The 25538-nt window shown below is 49.0% G+C and overlaps 2 protein-coding genes across 2 annotated transcripts in view; one reads left to right on the top strand and one right to left on the bottom strand.

The window, feature by feature from the left end:
* The window catches only part of SEPTIN1 (septin 1), a 14784-nt gene extending 5824 nt beyond the window's left edge, over window positions 1-8960 (bottom strand). Inside the window, exon 1 of the mRNA XM_052652172.1 lies at window positions 8719-8960. Coding sequence (XP_052508132.1) covers window positions 8719-8960 — 242 coding nt within the window. The remainder of the gene's footprint in view (window positions 1-8718) is intronic.
* ZNF48 (zinc finger protein 48) lies at window positions 8904-25538 on the top strand. Its single transcript, XM_052636251.1, has 5 exons — window positions 8904-9094; window positions 10403-12195; window positions 17376-17564; window positions 17915-18064; window positions 24481-25538. The coding sequence occupies exons 1-5, from the start codon at window positions 9016-9018 to the stop codon at window positions 25282-25284; spliced, it is 3015 nt and encodes a 1004-aa protein (XP_052492211.1). The 5' UTR covers window positions 8904-9015; the 3' UTR covers window positions 25285-25538.

The raw sequence follows: 25538 nt of genomic DNA, 5'->3' as shown, positions 1-25538 counted from the left end.
CAGGCTCTCCTGTCCATGAGATTTTCCTGACAAGAATACTGGAGTGGGTAGCCATTCTCTTCTCCAGGAGATCTTCCTGACCCAGGGATAGAACCCACGTCTCCTGCATTGCAGGCAGATTCTTTACCATCTGACCCACCAGGGAAGCCCATTGCTTGGTCTGGATCCTGCCTATTGCTCCAACCCCATTTCTGTCCTTCACTCCTTATGGTTCTATTTTTCATTTCCCATTTAGCCCCTGTTGTGTCCCCCCTCCCACCTTCATGTGTTGGAGCCCTTACCCTCATGACTATATTCGAAAGTAAGACCTTTAAGGAGGTAATTAAGGTTAAATGAGGTCAGGAGGGTGGGGCCCTGATTGGATAGATCTGGTGTCCTTATAAGAAAAGACACCAGCAATCTCTGCGCATGTACAGAGAAAAGGCCATGTGAAGACATAGTGAGAAGGTGGCTGTCTGCAACCCAAGAAAAGAGGCCTCACCAGAAACAGCCTCTGCTGGCATTTTGATCTTGGACTTCCAATCTCCAGAATTATGAGAAAATATATATCTGTTGTTTAACACTTCTAGTCTGTGGTTCTCTGTTATGCCAGCCTGAGTTAATACAGCCTCATAGCACCCTCCTTTATTCTAAGGCAACCACTCTAATGTGCACAATGTGTAATGGTTTTTTTTGTTCGTATATATTTTGAAAAATGTGTAGTTCACGGTACACAAATGTTTACAGAAATAGTTGTATGTGTTTGCATATGTGTTATATATATGTTATGTATGTAATGGGCTTCCCTGGTGGCTCGGAAGGTAAAGAATCTGCCTGCAATGCAGGAGACCTGGGTTCAATCCCTGGGTTGGGAAGATTCCCTGGAAAAGGGAACAGCTACCCACTCCAGTATCCTGGTCTGGAGAATTCCATAGACAGAGGAGCCTGGCAGGGTACAGTCCATGGGGCCACAAAGAGTTGGACATGACTGAGCGATTTCCACTATATAATACATGTTCATAGTACACAAATGTTTACACAAATAGTAGTGTAGTAGTGAAAGACATTCAGTCGTGTCTGACTCTTTGCAACCCCATGGACTATACAGTTTGTGGAATTTTCCAAGCTAGAATACTGGAGTCGGTAGCCTTTTCCTTCTCCAGGGCATCTTCCTAACCCAGGAATCAAACCCAGGTCTCCCGCATTGCAGATTGATTATTTACCAGTTGAGCCACAGTTATCTGTGTTAATATATATTTCTACTTATTAATTTATTCAATTAGCATTAACTTTTAAGATCCATCCATGCTGACATCTTATCCTTGTTTCAACCTCATTTTTATTATATATATGTATATTTCAAATTATTAATTTTTGGCTGTGCTGGGTCTTAGTTGCTGCACGCAGGCTTTCTCTAGTTGCAGCAAGTGGGGGCTACTCTAGTTGCTGAGCACAGCCTCTAGAGTGTGGGCTTCAGCAGTTGTAGTGCCTGAGCTCTGTAGTTGTGGCACACGGGCTTAGCTACCCCATAGCATGTGGGATCTTCCCAGACCAGGGATCAAACACATCTTTGGCAGGCAGATTCTAAACCACTGGACTACCAGGGAAGTCCTTCAGCCTCATTTTTAGTACTCCCTTTCTGTAACCCTGGGAAAACCACCCCTCTGGCCCTTACTTTCCTCATCTATCATATGGGATTGCATACTCCTGCCACACTGAATTCACAGAAGTTGTTCCAAGTTTCATATGCTTATAAAAACATATAGGGATTAAGAGCTGTGTGATCCTGACCATCTTTAACTTTCCTGTGATTTCGTTTCTGTATCTGTTAAATGATTCATTAATAATTTCACCTCATAGGGCCATGATGAGGATTATCTATCTGATACACATAAAACTCTTAGCAGTGCCTGACATAAAAGATGAGCTTGAACGCTAGCTCTTGCTATGACGTGAGCTGAGAGGTGTGACAGTGCCAATAGCTCCAACCTAGCGACTGCTCTTCTGGATCAGTTGCTGAGAATCCAGACGGAGTGAAATCAGTCAGGGTTGCTGCCCTCTGGGGAGACGGAGACAGCCACAAGTAAGTGTAACACCAGTGCTAAAAATGTAGTGTAATAAAGAGATAAACAGAGTACTTTGAGAAGCCGAGGGACGGGATAATTACACCCTTCCCCTGCACCACAACTCTTCCTCCTACACTTCTCATCAGGCTAAGCAGCCCTACCGTTTTAGTTAAAACTCTGAATGCCTCCCTCCCTTGCCCTCTGCAAATATATCCAGTTGATTTTCAAGTCCTTTCTACTGATGAGAAAAAGCAGCCCTTCCTACCTACATCCCTCACTGTTTTGCCCCTGCCCTGGTTTCAGACTCAAATCAGGCTCTTCCCCGAATTACTCAACAACCTTTAAGAAAATAACATGGACACACCTGTCAGAATGGCTATCATCAAAAAGACCACAAATAACAAATGTTGGCAAGGATGTAGAGAAAAGAGAACCCTCGTACACTGTTGGTGGGCATGTAAATTGGTGCAGCCAATGTGGAAAACAGTATGGAGGGTCTGTAAACAACTAAAAATAGAACCACCATGTGATCCAACAATACCACTCATGGGCATGGATCCAAAGAAAATAAAAGCACTAACTCAGAAAGATACATGCACCCCAGTGTCCAAAGTATGGAAGCAATAAGAGCCAAAATGTGGGAGCAACCGGTGCCCATCAACAGATGAATGGATAAATAAGATGTGGTGTTACACACACACACACAATGGAGTACTACCTGCTGCTGCTGCTGCTAAGTCGCTTCAGTCGTGTCCGACTCTGTGCGACCCCATAGACGGCAGCCCACCAGGATCCCCCGTTCCTGGGATTCTCCAGGCAAGAACACTGGAGTGGGTTGCCATTTCCTTCTCCAGTGCATGAAAGTGAAAGTGAAAGTAAAGTTGCTCAGTCGTGTCCGACTCTTAGCGACCCCACGGACTGCAGCCTACCAGGCTCCTCTGTCCAGGGGATTTTCCAGGCAAGAGTACTGGAGTGGGGTGCCTCAGTCATAAAAAAGAATAAAATTTTGCCATTTGCAACAACATGGATGGACTTGGAGAGTAATATGCTTAGTGAAATGTCAGACAAAGACAAATACTATATATTATCACTTACATATGGAATCTAAAAAATAACGCAAGCTAATGAATATAACAAAACAGAAAGATACTCACAGATCTAGAGAGTAAACTGGTGGTTACCAGTAGGAAGTTGGGAGGGACAAGGGTAAGATAGGGCTGAGAGATTAAGAGATACAAGATCCTATGTGTAAAATAAATAAACTACAAGGATATATCATACAGCCCAAGAAATAGGGCCAACATTTTATAATAGCTATAAATGCAGTATAATCTTTAAAAATTGTGAATCACTATGTCATACACCTGAAGCTTATATAATATTGTAAATCAACTGTACCTCAAGAAAAAAAAAGAAAACAAGAGAAAAATAACATGTATATTCGTTTATTTATTGTATAACCAATACATATTCTCATGGGAAAATGAGCAACTGCAAATGGTTAGAAAAACATACATCTAATATCATTGCTGATATAACCTCATTTTGATTTTCATCCTTCTGGATTTTCTCATATGCCTATGTATATGAATAAATATGTAGTCACAAAACTAAGATCATACTATAATTTTAGAAACCTGTTTTTGTCATTTAATATGTCCTGTAAGTCTATGATCATAAACACACATCTACATTATCATTTTTTAATAATTTTATTTCATTATCATTTATATACACTTATATTTCATTTGTATTTATTTATTTATTTGGCTGTGCTGGGTCTTAATTGCGGCTTGGGGGATAGAAGCTGGACCCCATGCATTGGGAGTGTGGCGTCTTAGCCTACATTATCGTTTTCATAGCTGCTTAGTATTTAGGTTGATGGGCTTAGTATTTAGGTGGCACTAGTAAAGAACCCACCTGCCAACACAGAAGACATAAGACATTTAGATTTGATCCCTGGGTCGGGAAGATACCTTGGAGGAGGAAATGGAGTGAAAGTGTTTGGGCTGTATTCTTGCCAGGAGAATCTCATGGACAGAGAAGCCTGGCAGGCTACGGTCCATAGGGTTGCAAAGAGTAGGATGTGACTGAAGCGACTTAGTCCACACAAACACATTTAGGTTGATTCCCACTCTTCCCCGTGATAAACAACGCTGAGCTGGGATGACTATGTTGTGCTATCATTGTGCACTTGTCCAAACCATTTCCTTGGGCCTCATTTGTATAAGGGGAATTACAGAGTCAAAGGAAGTCACACATTTAAGGCATTTGTGCATATTAACAAATGCCCTCAAAAAAGGTTTGTGGCCTGGTTAAGTTCAGAAATGACATGAATTAGTAGTGACACAATATCCCATTTACATGCTTATTAATTCCAACAAATTATGCTTAGTCATTTCTGGGATAAAGACTTTATAATGATAAAATTTGGGGCCTGTTTGGAGAAAGGAAGATCCCCTCTTGAGGTTTCTATGGGGCAGTGAATGGTAGACAGCAGTCTTACCATTTCATAATCACCTCGATTACTTCTTTTTCATCTCACCATCATATCTTCATAACCACCTATGGCCCTACCAGACATCCCTGGAAGGGCTTCTATATCTTCAGACCTGAGTTCAGATTCAGACCCAATAACTCCAGGTTTAATCTTCTCAAAGTTAGACCTTGTTCTACAAGTGACTATGGCATGAGGGCTGACCAGCCTTTGGGGGGTTCCCTCCAAGAGGGACTGGCTCTTTGCCATTTTGGTACCCTCTTACCTCCATTTCCCAGGAATGTGCCTGGTACATGTTGGACCCCCAGGAAATGTTTGTGGAACTAATCATTAACTTACCATCTTATCTGCAGCTTCCCTACTTTCCTATTATGTAAACTTACGACACATTAATCAGAGCTATTATTTATTTTCCTCTTTTGAGGACTGATCATAATCATGGAGATTGTCATGTCATAAATAAATATATATACATATATAAATCTGTATGCAGGTCAGGAAGTAACAGTTAGAACTGGACATGGAACAACAGACTGGTTCCAAATAGGAAAAGGAGTACGTCAAGCCTGTATATTGTCACCCTGCTTATTTAACTTATATGCAGAGTACATCATGAGAAACGCTGGGCTGGAAGGAGCACAAGCTGGAATCAAGATTGCCGGAAGAAATATCAATAACCTCAGATATGCAGATGACACCACCCTTATGGCAGAAAGTGAAGAGGAACTAAAAAGCCTCTTGATGAAAGTGAAAGAGAATGAAAAAGTTGGCTTAAAGCTCAACATTCAGAAAACGAAGATCATGGCATCCGGTCCCATCACTCCATGGGAAATAGATGGAGAAACAGTGGAAACAGTGTCAGACTTTATTTTTTGGGGCTCCAAAATCACTGCAGATGGTGATTGCAGCCATGAAATTAAAAGACGCTTACTCCTTGGAAGAAAAGTTATGACCAACCTAGATAGCATATTCAAAAGCATATTCAGAGACATTACTTTGCCGACTAAGGTCCGTCTAGTCAAGGCTATGGTTTTTCCAGTAGTCATGTATGGATGTAAGAGTTGGACTGTGAAGAAGGCTGAGTGCCGAAGAATTGATGCTTTTGAACTGTGGTGTTGGAGAAGACTCTTGAGAGTCCCTTGGACTGCAAGGAGATCCAACCAGTCCATTGTGAAGGAGATCAACCCTGGGATTTCTTTGGAAGGAATGATGCTAAAGCTGAAACTCCAGTACTTTGGCCACCTCATGAGAAGAACAGACTCATTGGAAAAGACTTTGATGCTGGGAGGGATTGGGGGCAGGAGAAGAAGGGGACGGCCGAGGATGAGATGGCTGGATGGCATCACTGACTCGATGGACGCGAGTCTGAATGAACTCCGGGAGTTGGTGATGGACAGGGAGGCCTGGCATGCTGCGATTCATGGGGTCGCAAAGAGTCGGACACGACTGAGCGACTGAACTGAACTGACTATATAAAGATAATTACAGTCTATATGGGGCTTCTCTGGTGGCTCAGGCAGTGAAGTATCTGTAGAATTTGCTTGCAATGCAGGAGGCCCAGGTTTGATCCCTGGTTTGGGACGATCCCCAGGAGAAGGGAATGACTTCCCACTCCACTATTCTTTACCTGGAGAATTACATGGACAGAGGAACCTGGCAGGCTACAGTCCATGGGACTGCAGAGTTGGACACAACTGAGTGGCTAACACTTCCATTTTTCATATATATATACATATATATATATGTATGTATTTGCCTGCTCCAAGTCTTAGCTGCAGCATGCAGGATCTTCAATCTTCATTGCACATCAGGGATCTTTTAGTTACAGCATGTGGGATCTAGCTTCCCGACCAGGAATTGAATCCGTGTCCTCTGCACTGGGAGCTTGGAGTCTTAGCCACCAGATGACCAGGGAAGTCCCCTTAATCATCTTTGGATCCCCAAGCTTCTAGTGCATAGTAGGTTTTCCATTAGTGTGTGAGCCACTGTGCCTGGAGTTCTTCATTCAGGGTCCCCTTCAGCCAGGCTCTGGACTTCGCTGAAATCTTAGCTGATTGAAAGGATCAGCTTGAAAACACCACCTTCTTCCTTGGTTACTTCAGCCCAAAGAGTCACAACTGATATTTTTTACTGAGTACTTTATACATATTATTCTCAACCATTCAAATTAGGTAGTATCTCCATTTTACAGTTCAGGAAACAGAAGTAACTTCCCCACTCAAGGTTAAAGGGAGTAAATGACAAGATCAGGAATAAAACTTTGCATGAATGACCTTAAAGACAATGTCCGCAGCCACTAAACTCTACAGGTTTCTCTCTGTACCACATTCCTATCATATCTTTGTTCATTAGGTCATTGTAGATTGTCCACATATCTGTATGTCTCCATGTTCTACATGTGATAAATTGGGCCATAAAGAAGGCTGAGCACCAAATAATTAATGCTTCTAACTGCAGTACTGGAGAAGACTTTTGAGGGTCTCTCGGACAGCAAGGAGACCAAACCAGTCAATCCTAAAGGAAATCAACCCTGAATATTAATTGGAAGGATTGATGCTGAAGTTTAAGCTCCAATACTTTGGCCCCTGATGCAAAGAGCTGACTCATGGGAAAAGACCCTGATGCTGGGAAAGATTGAGGGCAGGAGGAGAAGGGGGCAACAGAGCATGAGATGTTTAGATAGCATCACCAACTCAATGAACATGAATCTGAGCAAACTCCGGGAGACAGTGAAGGACAGGGAAGCTTGTCATGGGGTCACAAAGAGTTGGACATGGCTTAGCAACTAAACAACAAACATTTGTGCACGCTCATTCCCACAAAGCCCTCTTCCTGGTCTCCCATACTATATCTTGAATTAGCGCACATAACTCTCACGCCCTTACAGTTCTTATTTATCATGAATTGTGTGCTTGCCCCTTTAAAATGGTAGCACCCCAAAGACAACTTACATGTGCTTTATCTCTTTATCAAACTGTTGGCATAGTCCTGAGGCACTAATAAGTGTTGACTAATATACAAATCTTAATTAACTCTCTCCATCATTAGATGAGCTGCAAACAGAGGCACCCCACCCACTCCCCAAAGGCAAACATGCCCAGAGGAGATACTGGGGATCACACCCCTGGGACCACTGAAACAGCCCCAACCTGGGCCGCACCAAGCTGGGAAACAAGGTTTAATGTTTTCGCTTCTCCCTGGGTCCTTTTGTAGCGCCGTAGGCCTGTCCCTAGTCTTCCCATGGCCTCTTTTCTATGCGTCTGTCTCTCTTTGTCTCTGCCAGTTTCTCTCTTTGTTCCTCTGCCTCCGGGCTTGTTTCTCGCCAGGTGCCCTGCCCAGTTCCTCCGACTCTGCTTCAGCGACTTTATATCTCTCTTATCTGTTTCTACATGTCTTTGTTTCAGGCCAATCTTTTGCTCCTGCGTGTTTGGTCCGCTGCAGTCTCTCGGTCTCTCTGCCTTTGCATCCTCTGACTGGGGGCTCTTTGGGTTACGACTCTGAGTCTCCGGATCCAAGTCTAAGTCCATCGGCCTGACTCTCCCCAGCATTTATCTGGCGTCTGCCACTAGCTCCCGATGCCGCCTCGGTCTCCCCCAGCCCAGCCCAGCCCAGCCCAGCCCCCACCCCCGGCCCTCGGCCTCGCGGACCAGCCCGGCTTTGTTTCCTGCGTCTCGGCGCCCCGCCCCCGCCCCGTCTGGGGTCTCCGCCGCCCTCTGCCGCCCTTTGTCTGCCTTGGTCTTTCCCCCACCCCTTTCCCTGGGTCTGTCTTTGGCTGTCTCTTTGTTTCTCCAGGCTGGGGTGGCTGGAGCTGTCTGCCACCTCCGGAGGTCGGCGCGAGTGGCCGGACACAGCGACAATTAGGAAGAGTCTTCGGCCCTCCGCATCCAGCTCCAGCCCAGGAAACACACGGTTAATACCACAGAGTTCGGGCAATTGGACTTGGCTCAGAGTAGCCCTCTCCGCGGCACGCGGCTGCCCGCCGGCCACCGAGCTCCAGAGGACACGGGCGGCCCCCACAGGCGTGCAGCTCCTCCAGGGTCCTAGAGCGGCCCGGTGCCGCCCGGCGCTTCCGCTTCCCGTCCCCGCCCCCGGCGGCCGCCCCCGGGACGCCCGGGTCCGAGCCCCCTCCTCGTTTGGCGCCGAGCCCGATCCCCTAGCCCCTGGTGGCACGGGCACCGGAGCCCCGCGGAGGAGCTCCGGGGGGCCCCGGACTGGCGGAAGCGGCGGCTGAAGCGGCAGCGGCAGCGGCGGGAGGGGAAGGGGGCGGCTGCGCGCCGGAAGGAGCAGCAGGTGCAGGGGGGACCGGTGGCGCGGGCGAGGGTCACCGGAGCCGCGCCCCGTACCTCGGACACCCGAATGCTGTCCGGTGCCCGTGCCGGCCGGCAGAGGGCAGCGGCAGGGCCCCGCCGTCCGCACATGGCTGTGTGACCGTGAAATTGTGTCTGTCTCCTTGCTCAGGGCGGCGTGCCGGCGATGGAGCGCGCGGTGGAGCCCTGGGGTCCGGATCTCCGTGGCTCAGAGGAGAGAGAGCAGCTGAGAGGCGCCCGCACAGGTGAGGGCCGAAGCGGTGCACCTCCATGGGCAGGTAATGGCCGGGTGGGGCCCCCGGTTCTGGGCTTTGCCTAGCCCAGACCCAGAAAAATAGGACGTGAACTGTGCTGCCAGGGAGGGGGAGGGAACCAGTGTTTCTGAGCACCAGCTAAGCGACACGCCTTGAGGGGCATCATTTCAAGGACTCTCTCCCCGTCCCCTGCAGTCATCATCATCCTCGCTGCTTCAGTCCTACTTCAGGCCTCGTTCTGTCTCATCCTGGCAAATGCAGCGTCCTCCCCTCAGCCCTTTTCTCTCCAGTGTTGCACTCACTGTGCAGCCACATTGATCTGAGTCCTGGTCTAATCCTGTCTCTCTCCACAAAAATCTTCCCTAGCTCCCTTCTGCTACTAATTAAAAGCGTTAGTCTAGCGTTCAATTCAGATCTTCCATGCTTCATCCAGTCCCAATATCCTTTTCCAGCTTTATCACACATTCCTTTCCATGGTTTACTTTTTTTCTGCGCTGTGAAAGCCTAGCCCTATCTCTCTAATGTCCTCTCTCTAGTGACAGCACAGTTCATTCTGAGCCTGCAGTTATAATTATTTGTGTTTTATCTTATTTCTCCTACCAACGCTAAGTATCCTGAGGGACAGCTGTGTGTCTGGCTCCTCTCAAGTACATACAAGATGACTGAAGAAATAAACTGCAGATTGGGATAAAATCTAATTAGTAAATACCAGGCTTTCCACATAGAATATAAGGTAGGGCTTAACAGCAGGCTTGGGAATCAGACCCGAGTTAGAAACCTGGCTTTGTTACTTTAGAACCTTGAGTGAGTGACTTAAAATTCTCAGAGACTGCATGTCTGTAAAATGGGGACAGTTAATAGTACTACCTCATAGGATTGTTTGCAAGGATTCAGTAATGCTTACTTAAGTGATTGGCACATATGAAAGGCATGGTAAAAGGAGGTTACTGTTACTGAGAGGCACAGACAATATAAGGGCTTCGGAAATTCAGAGGAGAGAGATCTTTGCGACCACAGATTGTCAAGGATGCCTTTCTGGGGAGACTGCTATTGAAGATAGTGTGTTAATCGCTCAGTGTGTCCAACTCTGCAGTCCCATGACCCACCAGGCTCCTCTGTCTGTGGAGTTCTCCAGGCCAGAATACTGGAGTGGGTGACCATTCCCTTTTCCAGGTGGTCTTCCCAACCCAGGGATCGAACCTGTTTTTCCCACGTCACAGGCTGATTCTTTACCATCTCAGCCTCAGAGGGAAGGCTGAGCCAAAAGGCAGGATCTACCACTCCTTTTTCTTTCCCCAGGTCTAGGGAGTGAGCATGCGGAGATTTCTCAGCCAGATGAGTTTGAACATGCCCCACAGGAGGATGACTTGGAGTTCAAGGAAGAGGAAGATTTGGCCCCAGGTCATGAAGTAGGAAATGCCTCTCTCAAACCTAAAAGCATTCAGACCTGGGATGACCTGTGGGTCCAGAGGGAGGGGCCTGGAAAACCTCAGGCTCGGGACAGAGGCCCTCGCCTCCTAGGAGAACCACGCTGGGGCCAGGCTAGTGATCGGGCTGCTGTATGTGGCGAGTGTGGCAAGAGCTTTCGGCAGATGTCAGATCTGGTGAAACACCAGCGAACCCACACCGGGGAGAAGCCCTACAAGTGCGGGGTCTGTGGCAAGGGCTTTGGGGACAGCTCTGCCCGGATTAAACACCAACGAACTCATAGTGGCGAAAAGCCCTACAGAGCCCGGGCGCCAGCCCAGGGGCCCCCAAAGATTCCTCGGTCCAGGATCCCGGCTGGCGAGCGCCCCACTATCTGCGGTGAATGTGGCAAGAGCTTCCGGCAGAGTTCGGACCTGGTGAAACACCAGCGGACACACACGGGCGAGAAGCCGTACAAGTGTGGCATCTGTGGCAAGGGCTTTGGCGACAGTTCTGCCCGTATAAAGCACCAGCGGACACACCGAGGGGAGCAGCCCCCCCGGCCCGTGGTGCCCCGGCAGCAACCATCTCGAGCCGCCACGGCAGCTGCACGGGGACCTAAGGCCCAGGACAAGCCATACATCTGCACCGACTGTGGCAAAAGATTTGTGCTCAGCTGCAGCCTCCTGAGCCACCAGCGCAGTCACCTGGGGCCCAAGCCCTTCGGCTGCGATGTGTGTGGAAAGGAGTTTGCCCGGGGCTCAGATCTGGTGAAGCACCTCCGAGTGCACACAGGAGAGAAGCCCTACCTCTGCCCTGAGTGTGGCAAGGGCTTCGCTGACAGCTCTGCGCGAGTCAAGCACCTCCGCACCCACAGTGGCGAAAGGCCTCACGCCTGTCCTGAGTGTGACCGTACCTTCAGCCTCAGCTCCACCCTCCTCCGCCACCGCCTCACTCACATGGAGCCCCAGGACTTCAGCTTCCCAGGCTACCCTCTGGCCCCCCTGATCCCCAGCCCACCCCCTAGCTCCAGCCCGCCCCCACCTCCTCTAGGCACCAGCCCCCCGCTGACACCTCGAAGCCCTTCACACTCAGGGGATGGCCCTTTTGGCCTGCCTGGCTTGGAGCCGGAGCCTGGGGGCCCACAGGCTGGAGAGCCGCCACCACCACTGGAGGGTGACAAGCCCCACAAGTGTCCTGAGTGTGGCAAGGGCTTCCGCCGGAGCTCGGACCTGGTGAAACACCATCGTGTACACACGGGGGAAAAACCCTACCTCTGCCCAGAATGTGGCAAAGGTTTTGCTGACAGCTCAGCCCGAGTCAAGCACCTCCGCACCCATCGTGGGGAACGGGCTAGGCCACCACCACCATCCACTCTCCTGAGGCCACATAACCCCCCTGGCCCAGCACCCACTGCCCCTCGATCACGAGTCCGGGCTCAGCCCTCTGGACCCAGCCAGCCCCATGTGTGCGGCTTCTGCGGGAAGGAGTTTCCCCGGAGCTCAGACCTGGTCAAACACAGGCGCACACACACTGGGGAGAAGCCATACAAGTGTGCAGAGTGTGGCAAGGGCTTTGGTGACAGTTCTGCCCGTATCAAGCACCAGCGTGGGCACCTGATCCTGAGGCCCTTTGGGACAGGAGATGGTCTGGCAAGGCCTCTCAAAGAGGAGCCACCAACGGGACTAGAATGATGGGGTCCAGGGAGGGTGGAGGCCCAAGAGACCAAAGGGAGGGTATCTGCTGCTTAAGCAGAGAAGAAAGGGCCTGGGAGGTGGTTGGGAGGGAGAAGGAAGGGAAGAAACAAAGGGGAGAAAGGAGTGAATAGATAGAAATAGAGATTTGGAGACAAACGATCTTGAAGCTCAGGAAACTGTCCTGGCTGGGCTGGGTCAGGACCTTGCCAGTTTGGTTTATACCCCCAGCTTCTAGAACACTGCCTGGAATACAATAGGCAATAAATACCTGTTAATAAACTAGGGTTAGCCTGAGGGCCCTTAAAGAATTCTAAATTCCTACTGCCTCTTAACCTGTAAATTGACCCCTCCCAGCCTTGCCTTCCCCTCCACCCCCACCCAGACCAAGCATCCTGAACCAGGTTTGTTAGACCTAGAAGCAATGAGACTTCTGAGGTTAAGGGTGAGAGTGAGGCCGGGCCATCTTGACCATCTTGCTGATGGGGAGAGTACTGTTGGTAGGCAGGCAGTACCCAGCCTCAGGCCACTGGACATGGTGGGAGCCAGGAAGAGGACACTTGGAGTGAGTTCAGACCCAACTGCCCTGACCACCTGGACACAACAGAATATGTGAGACAGCGGAATGAGCACTCATTTGCTCTGGATGCCAAGCCCAGGTCCTGGTGGATGGCAGCAGACACACATTGGCTGGGAGAAGGGCAGTATAGGAGTGAGGAAAGGCCAGGGAACTACCAAGGCCTGACAGCCACATCTCCATATGTCTTCTCACCAATAAACTGCTTCTTATCTGAGGCTTGGACTGGTGTGTGCGTGTGTGTGTGCATCGTGAGGGGTGAAAAAGGTGCTGAAGGGTCACCACAGGCAAAGCCCACAAGCCATGTGTAAACTTGCCATCTTTGAGCCCATCAAAGAAATTGGGTCGTCAAAGCTGCTTTTTAGCTCAGGCAACGGGTTAAAAAACGGCCACCAGGTCTGTCAGTTGATGCCCTAGACCTGAGAGCTGGCTGCCCACAGGCGCCACCTACGCCACAGGATCTAGCGCGACCCTTAAAAGGAAAAACGCGACGCCACGGGTGGGAGCGTGGGGGGTCAGTATTAGGCAAGCGCTGTTGCTATGGCGACAAGTACCCGGAGAAAAAGTGGCCAGCCGGTCTGGTAGGGGCGCAGAAGACCCAGACGCTGATGCTCTGCCTTCAGGGAAACCCCGCCTTCCTACGACCCCTTTTTATTTGTCGAGAAACGGGTCATTAGGCTGCATAGCCCAAAGGCGATGTCTCTATCCCCTGGAAAAGGCAACCATATTTCCCAGCCATGCGTGCGTCGTTAGATGCTGGACTCTTAATTCCCAGCTTTTTCCAAGGAGGGCGCCAGTAGGGAGGAAGGGGGGAAAAGGAACTGACCTAATTGGCCAGGGACCAAAAAGACTAGGGCCGCTCACCCATCTAAGAAACGAAGTACAAGACTGCTCTGCAACTTCGCTGGCTTGGCATTTCAGCTAATCTGCGTGCGGTAACGGTCCCTGGGTAGAAGTTCTCGCGACATCTTAACCACTGGCCGGGATTCCCTAGAAACCAATGAAAGCTTGCTGCAGCGCGGTTCCTCCCAGCCTTCCCATCCCTACCAAGTTGTTACACAGACTCGAAATCCCAGTGTTTTGACTTCAGCCCCGGGGTTCTTTGCGGCTTCTGTCCTTAGATGCACACACCCCTCAAAGACTTTAATGGAGGCCTTTGGGAAGATTGTTTCTGCTGGTTTCCATGTCTCCCCACACTACCAGGTCGGCTTCCAAGCTAATCTGCCGTGAACTTTGTAAAAATTTGACCACATCACTCCCCTATTAAAAACTCGGCAGTATAGCAGCATGTCCTGTCTGTAAAACTTAACTCCTTAGTTGGCATTCAAGACCTTCCACTTGTGTGGTTTCAACTCTGTGCCTCTTAAATGTTTTGTTTTCGTAACTTGGAATGCTCCCCACCCCCAATCCAAATACCTTAAGCGTTACTTCCTCCCAGAAGCCTTCCCTAAACTTCCAACCTGGGTTAGAACCCCCTTCCTCTGAGCCCTTAACACATCAAGAGCTTCTTTAGGATAAAGAGACACTCAACAACAGCATTACCTACTGCGTGCTGGGTATAGGGCATAGAAAGATGAACAAGACAAAACTTCTGCCCTCAGTTTCTATGCAGAAGATAAACATTGAACAAATATTTTCAAGTGTGGTAAAGACTACGCAGGAAGCTTGCAGGTAGGAGAGAATCCTACATGATCCAATGCCTCTTCAAAGAAGTGGCAATTATGTTAAGACCTAAAGAATGATGGATGCCAGATGGTGTGTTCTCTGTACCAAGTCCTTAGGGATTCAGGAGCTCAGGTAAGGCAAATAGTGAAATGCAGAATAGTGAAAAGTAAGATAAAGACTTTTCCAAATTCAATTTTCTACTGCCTAGTCCTAAACGGGGCCTGGCACATAATAGCGCTCCCTCAATACTTTGGTGAATGATGTCCTTGAACATGATGTGCTCTTCACAAGAGTTCACAATCTCACAAACTGCTACCTGTTTGTCCATCTGGCAAACCCCCACTCATCTTTGAAGGTCCTTTATCTCTTCAGTGGAGAAGGAAATGGCAACCCACTCCAGTACTCTTGCCTGGAAAATTCCATGGACTGAGGAGCCTGTTAGGCTACAGTCCATGGCGTCAGAAAGAGTTGGACATGACTGAGCGACTTCACTCACTCACTATCTCTTCAGTGAGGCCTGTACCCAATATCCACTCCCTTCCAGGGAGTTATTCACTCATCCCACTAGTCTCCTGCCAGAACACCTATTGTTTCCCTTTCATATGTATATTTCATATGTATATTTTTCATATAAAATATTATCTAGGCTTCCCTCATGGCTCAGACAGTAAAGAATCTGCCCACAATGCAGGAGACCTAGGTTCAATCCCTGGGTTGGGAAGATCCCCTGGAGAATATATTATTGGGTTTAAAAACTTTTTATTTGTGGCTGTGCTGGCTCTTTGTTGCTGCACGGGCCACTCTCTAGTTGCAGTGCGCAGGTTTCTCATTTCAGTGGCTTCTCATTGTGGAGCACAGGCTGTAGTCGCACAGGCTCCAGTAGTTGCGGCTCCCAGGCTCTAGAGCACAGGCTCAATAGTTGTGGCACACAGGCTTAGATGCTCAGTGGCATGTGGAATCTTCTCCGATTAGGGATCGAACCTGTGTCTCCTGCACTGGCAGGGGGATTCTTTCCCACTTAGCCCCTAGGGAAGCCCTACATGTGTGTTTTAAAATCATGATCTTCTTTACTAGACTAAGAGACCCTCAGGAACAAGCTTGGATTCCAGACAGGTACTTGTTCATGATCCTCCTTTTGCAAATGTCTGTTCCCAAATCCTCCCACAGTAGGAGGACCTTCCAGTGGGGACTTTCACTGCTCCCGGCTGAGTCTCCTCACTGATTCTCCAATTCAGGGCGAAGCACGTCTGGCCTTTTGCTAGATTTCCAGCCATAATCTGGCCCCTGCCTGCCTCTCTTCCAACTCCCACATGACATTTCTCCTCACTTGGCTCCAGCCACACAAGTCTTCTCTCTTTCCCTCAGACATGCCAACTTTAATCTCACCGTAAAGTTTCTGTAGTTCTGTCTAGAACATTCTTCATCTAGATTTTCAAATGATTAACCCTTTCTCATCATTCAAGTTTCATTTCATGTATTATTTCCTAAGAGATGCCTTCCCTGCTCACATTAAAGAAGCCCCCAACCATAGCCACCCCCTGTTGCACCATCTGGTCCTATTTCCTTCTGATACTTATCCTTAGCTGAAATTATCTTATTTACTTGTTGACATTTTGTACACCCTGAGAAGTGCCATAGTAGTCAAGGTTTTCATCTCTTTTGTTCATGCCTGCATCTCCAATATCTAAAATGGTGTCAGGCACACAGTAGGGTTCAATAAATATTTGATGAGAGAATGAACACAAAGTGATTTGGGGGATCCTGATTGTATCATACTCATTTACCCTCTTTTCACAGGTCTGAGGAAGAGCAAAACTTTGACCAGATGTAATCCCAACATCCAAATTATGCTCTGGGTTCTGCAGACTGAGGATCAGGCTTCACTCCTGGCTCTGCTACCGATTTCCTCATGTAACCTCAGTTCTGAGAGATAATTTGGTGCAACAGAAGCAAAATGAGCTTTGGAATTTGTTACTTACCAGCTATGTGACTTTGAGCAAATTACTTAAGCTCTCTAAGCTTTTAGTTCCCTCATTTGTCAGAGGAAGATAATATTATTGATCCCCACAGGGTTGTTGTAAGGACACTAGGGATTGTAAGCACTTACTGAATGTTATTTCTCTTTCTTTCATCATTTCTGAATTCACATTGCCCCATTCATAAAATAGAATTAGGTATATTTTTCAAGAGAAGTGGGAAAATACAGATCTTTATATATGAACTATCTCAATTTTTAAATATTGGGAATTAAAATTTGTAAAAGACCTCTCAGGCTTTTTTTGAAGTTTACTTTTAAACCTGAGGGCCAAAATACTTCTGTGGATTGGATCTGGTCTGTGTGCTATAAATTTCCACCTAGGCTACTGGGCTGTCAGAGATGCTATGACAACACTTACTGTGAAACTTAGGTAAATCATTTTACCTCCTTGAACTTCAGTTAGCTCATCTGTGAAATGGACCCACCTTTGTGAGGAGATCAGGGGTGTAAAAGGCTTAGCATAACGATGGCGCCCAAGAGGCGCACCACACAATAAATGGCAGCGATAACTTGGGTGCCTGTTGGTAAGTATGTACTAAAGGGGCAAGCTATCCCAGAGACCGCTGCCCGAAGGCAATGCCGGGAAAGCAGAAAAGATGGAAGAAGAGGCAAAAAGAGGGAAGGAAAGAGGTAAGGAGGCAACAGGGTCCGCCCTCCAGGCGGGGCGCCAGCGAGAGGCCCAGGCAGGGGCGGGAGCGCACGTGGCCTATTTCGGGCGGAGCAGACGCGCTTGGCCGCCACGGAGACCTCCAAGCTGGCCACAGGAAACGAGCCTTGAAGGTAGGTCACAACTGGACTGTGAGGACGTTGAACACCGAGTAGGCCGGCCTGGGGTCTTTGGGAGTTATGGAATAGCGGAAGGCGCTGGGTGTGGGCTTGCCACCCTCCCAGGGCAGTTTGGGCCGGACGCCTGGGTCCTCTGACCCCTCCCCCTCGGGGGCGGAGTTATGCGTTCTGAACCAATGGCCAGTCGCCTATGGGGCCCCGCCCATGCCCCGCCCCTGGAGTCGCAGCGTCGCAGAGTGCCCAACCGCCCGGCGCCCTGGCCTGGGGCAGCGCGAGCGCCCGAACCCGCGGCTGGTGAGTGCGCACCCCCCAGGGTCTCCGCCCCGATCCCGCCTCCAGCCCGTGCCCTAGAGCTCCGGGCCGCTGACCCAGGCTCCTGGGAGTGACTCAGCGCGGGGAGGGTGGCGTCTCACCGGGGCTGGAGATTCGAAGTGTTCAGGGCCTTGAATGCCAGGATGAGTAGCGTGAACGAGTCTTTCGAGCTGGTCCCGGGACAAGGCTGGGGCCTAGGGCCGGGCTGGGATACAGGGAAGAGGGTCAGACACAGATCTGGGCATGGGAGAAGCCACGGCTGCATCGCCTTGTGTGGGCCAGAGCCATGGTCGAGGGGGCGGGTCCTGAGCTGACTCAGCTCCCTGCCCCAGGACACCAAGATGCCTGGTGAACAGCAGACGGAGGAGGAGGAGGAGGAAGAGATGCAAGAGGAGATGGTGCTGCTGGTGAAGGGTGAGGAGGAAGAGGGTGAAGAGAAGTATGAAGTGGTGAAACTCAAGATCCCTATGGACAACAAGGAGGTACGTGTCCCACACCACGGGGGTCCCATCGGCCCTAAATCTGGTTCAGGTCCAACCTCCCTCAGTCAGAAGCCAGGGATCCTACCCCTACTTTCCCAGGACTCTCAGGCTTAGAATCTGAGTTGGCCACCCATCCTTCTGTCCCATTGTCCATGCTGCCACAATACAGATGTCACGCCTACTGTGCCAGGCTCTGTGCTGGGTGCTGGGGAGTAAATGCCCTCCTCGGTTTCTCGTGGAGCTTGATGTGTAGCAGGGTTAGACTGACAAGGGTGTGGAAGGTTTAAAGAGGGGTTTTAAGGAGATCAAAGTATGAGATTTCCCCTTTCAGGACCCTAGCTGCCACTAGGTATATTTCTGTTTCCCAGAACTCTACAAGACTCCCATCCCCAGCCAGAGCAGCCCTTGTGTCCATATGCAGGGTTTCTGGGCCCGGGTTCCCTGATTTCTTCCTGCACAGGGGCCAGTTCCCAGGAAAAGAAAGTTCTGCTGCCCCCTAGTGGGTGTGGTGGACCCTAGGGGGAGGGGGCTAGCTTCTGTGGCCTCCTCTTCCAGTCAAAATAACTATTTAGGGAATTCCCTGGCGGTTCAGTGGTTAGGACTCCGCGCTTTCACTGCCTTGGCTCGTTTAGTTCTGTTTTTCTCAGGCCTCCTTGGCCCATCCTCCTAGCTCAGCCTGCCTCTTCCGGCCCTGTGAATCCCCTGGTCTCCTTTGGCCTGTAAGTTAAGAACTCAAGACTCCAGAGTTTAGGGTGGACTTTCAACTCCATCACTTACTTACCAGCTGTGTGACCTTTGGCAAGTTTAACCTCTTTGTGCCTCAGTTTCCTTATTGGTAAAAGTGAAATCATAATAGCACCTACTTCTTGGGATTGGAAGGATTAAATGAGTTAATACTTGTAAAGAGTAAGAACTGTGTCTGGCACACAATAAACATTCTGTACATATTTGTTGCTATTATTATTCATTCTTCCTCCTACAGTTCAGGACGTTGGGCGAGGTCATCCTTCTGGAGATGTTTCAGCTCATTTTTATCAAGGCCTCAATAAGGCTGAATCCTGGGGCTGGATGTGAACAGGGAAACCAACATGGAGGCCTAGACTGAGGATTGAAGGCAAATAACTCAAGGCAGTAGGAAAGGTTTCAGGGAAATAACTTTGACATGGGCCTTGTAAACTTAGTGGGAATATGGCAAATAGAGGAGGAGGAAGGGCATTCCAGGATGAGGAAACAGCAAGTGCTCAGAAAAGATAAGGCCAGAGAAACAGATGGACCAGACTGTTTGCGTATAGTCAGCCTATAGATTTGTACCTACTGTGTTAGGTTATGCAGTGCCGTGAGAAGCTTCAGATCAGAGAAGAGGTATGATCACATTTCCTTTTTAGAATCGTTGGTTGTTACGGGGAGACCAGGTCAGGTAAGGCTGATAGCCTGCTCTAAGGTAGTGGCAGCAGTGGAGGGAAGATGGAAAGAAGGAGATATTTGGGAACATTGATTGGAGTGGCTGGAGCTAAGGATGGGAAGGGTGGAGGTAGGCATGGCTAGTCATGAAAGGGAGGTAGGGCTACACTCTGAATGGTGTTACTTAGTGGTTAAAAGCGTCGGTTCAAATCCTAACAACCACATTTACCAGCTTTGCCTCAACAGCTTTCTCATCTATAAAATGAGATAATGAAAGTAAAATCCTTGAAATCCAGTCTAAATATCACGTGGGTGACTGGATTTGGAGGAGAGTAGAAATGAGTTACACACACATCCCACAAAGATTTAGCACTGTGCCCACAAAATAGCTCATCAACTTGCTGTGTGGTCTCCTTGAGTCTGGGTTCTTATGAAATAGTGGTCTCCAAAGCTCAGTGTCCACATTCTATGAGTCTCAGCTCTCACCCAGTCCCATGGCCAGTCATTGTCCAGGACAGGCCCTAATTATGCTGCACACAGGGATCAGTCTCTTACCCCCTTATCAAAATCCAAACTATCTTAATGAATAGAAAGATTTTTTTCCCAGAGGGTTCTATGTACATCCAGTTCTGTCTTTCCTTGCTTGGGATCAAACCTTGAGCGGTTTTGTTTCCCTAAGCTCCCACGCCTGGCATTCCAAGCTCTTCATCCTTCGACCTCATGGCTTCATCTCTAGTCATTCAGCATCCTTCCCATGCTTCAGTTTCAAGTACACCTGACCTCGAAGACTTTGCCCATGTGGTCTTTTGGCCTGTAAAATGCTCTTTACTTTTCCCATCTGCTTTCTCTGGGAGTAGTGCGCCTCTCTTCTAGATCAGCTTTCATTTTTAACATGCATACATTCCACTTGGGGATCTTGCTAAAGTGAAGATTCTGATTCAGTAGGTTTGGAGTGGGATTTGAGATTCTGTATTTCTAACAAGTTGCCAGTGACGCTGCTGGTCTGTGGACCACCCTTCTTGTAGCAATGAATGAGGGAGGTCAGGATTGTATTTTATACTCTGTACTCCAAAGAAGGGAGATTCGGATAGCTAGAAGAATCCAGGGAGGCAGACAAGCTGTGGAGGTGACCTCAAGCTTGTCAGTGAGATAGGATTGCATCATGGCTGAGAGAAAAGGCATTTTGGACAATGACAGCCTTCCAGTGTAAACCCTGGCCCTGCTGATGGATCAGCTGTAGGGCCTTGATAGTCACTTACTTCTGAGTCTTCTATCCTTATTTTAAAATGGAGCTAATACAATCTAACCCAAAGGGTTGGGAGAATTTAAAACAAGAACATGGCTGAAAAGTATTTATTGCAGTTCCTGGCACATAGTGAGTGCTTAGTAAATGGTAGTTATTTATTAATTAGAAAAGTAATGGTTGAAGAAGAAACTGGAACGTTTGCTCTTTTTTTAAAAGCAGAAAGACAAAAATCACTAACTTTAAATACTTGGATTATCATATTATTATACTACATTATCCCCCTAGTGCTCTCATGTTAAGAGTGCAGACACCCATTATTCTAATTTTAAAATCTGACAGTTGTAGAATTGAAAAGACATGTAAGTCTGGTATTGCCAAACTTCATTCACGTGTCTATTACTCACCTGTTGTGCTCATTTATTTAGTTGCCTTCTTCAAATAGATTCACGTTGTTTTGATAAATAAATTTACCTTCATCTGAACGATAATGCTGATAAAACTGGGATTCATGTGATCTGTTGTTTTTCTAATAATCATGAAGATAAATACATTATGATCATACTAAGATAAAAGCCTACATAATACTTAGAAGCCTCTTGCATTCTGTGATGTGCATACTTCAAGTCTGGAAATACTTGATGTTACCTAGCCTACCTTGCCCTCCTTGGTTCAGTGAGGCAGGGGGAGGGAGGGACTTGCCTGGGGTCTTAATGAGCTAGACTCAACCCCTCTTACCAAGATTCTTCCTGGAGCACCCAAGGCCTCTCCTCCTGGAGTTGGAGATTCCAAGGGTACTTGTGCGAAGAATTTCTTTTTCCCAAATTAGTGAATCCAGGGTTAAGAAAGTCCTCAGACTGGTCAGTCACCTAAAAGAAGGATGCCAAAGAAAAAAATGGGCCAGAAAAATATAGACATAATGAGAAAAATTATTTCCACGATATAAACCCCTTGGTTGTTAAAACCAGGGCAAGACTGGAAAGTGTGACCTTGAATTCAGACTGTGCCAAATTGCTGTGGGGAGTTTCTCAATTTAAAGTATCAAGTTGTATTTTAACCTTGAATCCCTCTTGGAGAGTGCCAGGCACTTGGAATCCAGCCGCTGGCACATCTTGGCACTCTGAGTGCAGGGAAGCAGTGTAGCCTACGGCTGAAGGATGAGAACTCTAAAAGTCAGTCCTGACTCTCATGGGCTATATCAATTTAATCTCTCTCAGCTAAGTCTTCTCAGTTACCAAAAGATAATGCCTGATCCTGGGGGCAGGGGTGGGGGAGAGGGGTAACAAGAAGATTTAATACAATAATGTACATAACAACACTGTCAAATCTTATACTCTAATGTTGTTATCACTAATATCATTATATAACTGTTGTAGCCAGGGTTGCTTTGGTTGGTGACTAGTTTTTCAAACTGCTTCGTTTCCACATTTCTGAAAAAGTGAAAGTGAAAGTAGCTCAGTCATGTCTGACTCTCTACGACCCCTTGGACTATATACAGTCCATGGAATTCTCCAGGCCAGAATACTGAAGTGGGTAGCCTTTCCCTTCTCCAGGGGATCTTCCCAACCCAGAGATTGAACCCAGGTCTCCCACATGGCAGGCAGTTTCTTGACCAGCTGAGCCACAAGGGAAGCCCCACATTTCTGAGGTGGTTACCAAAAAGCTGCTGTCTTTTTAAAATTAATTAATTGATTATTTTGGCTGTGCCAGGTCTTAGTTGTGGGATGTAGGATCTAGTTCCCTGACTAGGGATTGAACCTGGGCCCCCTGCATTGGGAGCATGGAGGCTTAGCCACTGGACCACCAGGGGAGTCCCAAAAAGCTAGTCTTTAACAAAGGATCTTGAAGGCCCTGAAGCTGCTCTCCTTACAGCTTCAGAAAAAGGCCTTACTACTCCCTAGTTGTCACCTCTCTTAAGCTGTTTCTTTATCTATAAAAGAATAATGATAATTACTTGGTAAAGAAGGAATATGGGGAGACAGAAGCTAATGCTTTATCCTTAATACATGCCTGTTTTTTCACTTGGTCATGAATTAATATTCTATTTGCTTAGTCCATGAAAGTGAAGTCTCTCAGTCGTGCCCGACTCTTTGTGACCCCATGGACTGTAGCCTACCAGGCTCCTCTGTCCATGGGATTTTCCAGGCAAGAGTACTGGAGTGGGCTGCCATTTCCTTCTCCAGGGGATCTTCCCAACCCAGGGATTGAACCTGGGTCTTCCACATTGCAGACAGGCACTTTACCATCTGAGCCACCAGGGAAGCCCTGCTTAGTCCATAGCAAAGATTCAACATCACTTTTGCTAGGATGAGCCTTCTCTTTTCTACCAAGGAAGCAGTGTATCCTCAGTACTCCTCTTTACTGTTAGTACAAACTGTTTTCCCTTCATCTGCCTCTTATAAAGCATTTATTTTTTCTGATTTTATCTCTAGAGACCCAGACCTCATGAAACTGATTTATTCTCAAATTCTTTTCATTTCAGGCCTCAGAGTATTTGGGTTTCACCCTTGCCGCCTTTTGTGCAGCTTAAAAAAATGATAGGTGCTTGCTCTTAAAAGTTTATTAAAGAGCCTGAACTTGATTGTAGCCTGGCTCTAAGACACCATGCTCTCCTGGGTCTCTGACCTCACTGGCTGCTCAGTCTCCTTTGCTGGCTGCTTTGCATCTTGCCTCCCAGTTCTCTCTAGTCCCTGGGTGAACTCATCCAGTCTCAAGGCTTTAAAAATCCCCTGCAGGCTGATGTCTTCCCAATTTACATCTCCAGCCTGGGCCTCTCTCCTGAGCTCCAGATGTGTCCAGGACAACTGCGGATAGGATCAGAAACAGATCACAGGTACCAACTCGTTGTTCCCCCGCAACCCTCCACCCCCCACAACCATTCTGTAGATGATAATTCCGCCTTTGCAGTTGCTAAGCTCGAAGTCCTTGGAGTCGTCTTGACGCCTCTCTTTCTTTATATCTCATGTCTAATCTATCATTAGCTTGGCTGTCTCCAATTGCAGAATATATCCAGAAGCAGACCACTTACCACTTTCACTTTCCATCTCTGTCGCCTGGGTCCAAGCCATTGTCTTCTCTGGCCTGCAGTACAGGGGCCTCCTCGGTGGGTTTCTGCCCCTTCTCCTCTATTCTGTGGAACCTTTTAAATATGAGTCTTATCTGTACCTCATTGCTCAGAACCTTCCGACATCTCCTCTACTGGTTCCTCATCAGATTCTCATTCAAGGCTCTATGCTAAGATAACGCCTTAAGGACCACTCCATGGATTACTCCTCCCCTCCTGTGTTCTGCCCTAGGCACTTTTTCTTGCCATTCCTGGAACAGAAAAACTCCTGCCTCGGGGCCTTGCTTTCCCCTCTGGAACCTGCTCTTTCACCTCCTTTAGGTAAAGGCTCATGACATCAGTGAGGTTTCCTAACCCTATTTAAATTTGCACCATCCCCCCGTACCAGCACCCCTTTCAGCCATTCTTCCTGAAATTATGAATTCAAAAAATTTTTAATGCTGAATCCTCAGTTCCTAGAACAGAGTCTGGCACATTACGCGCTCAATAAATTTTGGTTGAATTAATAAAGAATAGCTGGAACGACACCAGGCATTGTGATATGTGCGTTAATTATCTCATTAGACGCGCACAACCGTCCTGAGAGGTGCACCCCTTGATTTTAACTACTTTACAAACGAGGGACGGAGAGGCTGCAGCTGGTGGAGCCCCAGGTCTCCGGCTCCTGGGTCTCTCCGTCAGGGCTGACCTGTCCCCCTCTCCCCGCAGGTCTCGAGCGAGGCGCCAGCGCCGTCGGCGGACCCGGCACGTCCACACGCGTGCCGGGACTGCGGCCGCGCCTTTGCACGCCGCTCCACACTGGCCAAGCACGTCCGCATACACACGGGCGAGCGGCCCTTTGCGTGCACGGAGTGCGGCCGGCGCTTCTCGCAGAAGTCGGCGCTGACCAAACACAGCCGCACCCACACGGGCGAACGGCCTTACGAGTGCCCGGAGTGCGACAAGCGCTTCTCGGCCGCCTCGAACCTGCGGCAGCACCGGCGGCGCCACACGGGCGAGAAGCCGTACGCATGCGCACAATGCGGCCGCCGCTTCGCGCAGAGCTCCAACTACGCACAGCATCTGCGCGTGCACACGGGCGAGAAGCCGTACGCGTGCCCGGACTGCGGACGCGCCTTCGGCGGCAGTTCATGCCTGGCGCGCCACCGCCGCACGCACACGGGCGAGCGGCCGTACGCCTGCGGCGACTGTGGCACGCGCTTCGCCCAGAGCTCGGCGCTGGCCAAGCACCGGCGCGTGCACACGGGCGAGAAGCCGCACCGCTGCCCTGTGTGCGGCCGCGGCTTCGGCCACCGCTCCAACCTGGCGGAGCATGCGCGCACGCACACTGGCGAGCGGCCCTATCCCTGCTCCGAGTGCGGCCGGCGCTTCCGCCTCAGCTCGCACTTCATCCGCCATCGTCGCGCGCATATGCGGCGCCGTCTCTATATCTGCGCCGGCTGCGGCCGGGACTTCAAGCTACCAGCTGGAGCCACTGCCACCGAGCGCTGCCCGGATTGTGAGGGCAGCTGAGCCGCCGTTTCTTTTCTCCGCGGGGTGCGAGCCTCCAGGTGGGGAGGGGCACTCTGGGATCTCAACCTGGGGCTGCGTTAATCTGGACAACTCCCCGCCCCACCACCAGCGTCTTGAATAGGATGGGACTGGCAGGCCTGGCTGCCCTGGAACTGGGAGACAGGATTCCCCTACTGGGATCCCTGGAAACGTGCCCACTTCCCCCTCATTACATCCCCTCCGCCCATGTTAGAGTGAATAAAGTATTATATCCT

Source organism: Budorcas taxicolor, chromosome 2 (assembly GCF_023091745.1).
Source record: "Budorcas taxicolor isolate Tak-1 chromosome 2, Takin1.1, whole genome shotgun sequence".
Taxonomy (NCBI): Eukaryota; Metazoa; Chordata; class Mammalia; order Artiodactyla; family Bovidae; genus Budorcas; species Budorcas taxicolor.
This window is presented reverse-complemented; position numbering and strand designations above follow the sequence as displayed.

What these genes read in the sequence shown, in the direction of transcription:
- ZNF48 (XM_052636251.1), top strand. Translation starts at nt 9,016, where the DNA reads ATGGAGCGCGCGGTGGAGCCCTGGGGTCCGGATCTCCGTGGCTCAGAG. An exon ending in GCTGAGAGGCGCCCGCACAG is followed by an intron (nt 9,095 to 10,402) that starts GTGAGGGCCGAA and finishes TTCTTTCCCCAG; the next exon opens with GTCTAGGGAGTGAGCATGCG. An exon ending in TCCCTATGGACAACAAGGAG is followed by an intron (nt 18,065 to 24,480) that starts GTACGTGTCCCA and finishes CTCTCCCCGCAG; the next exon opens with GTCTCGAGCGAGGCGCCAGC.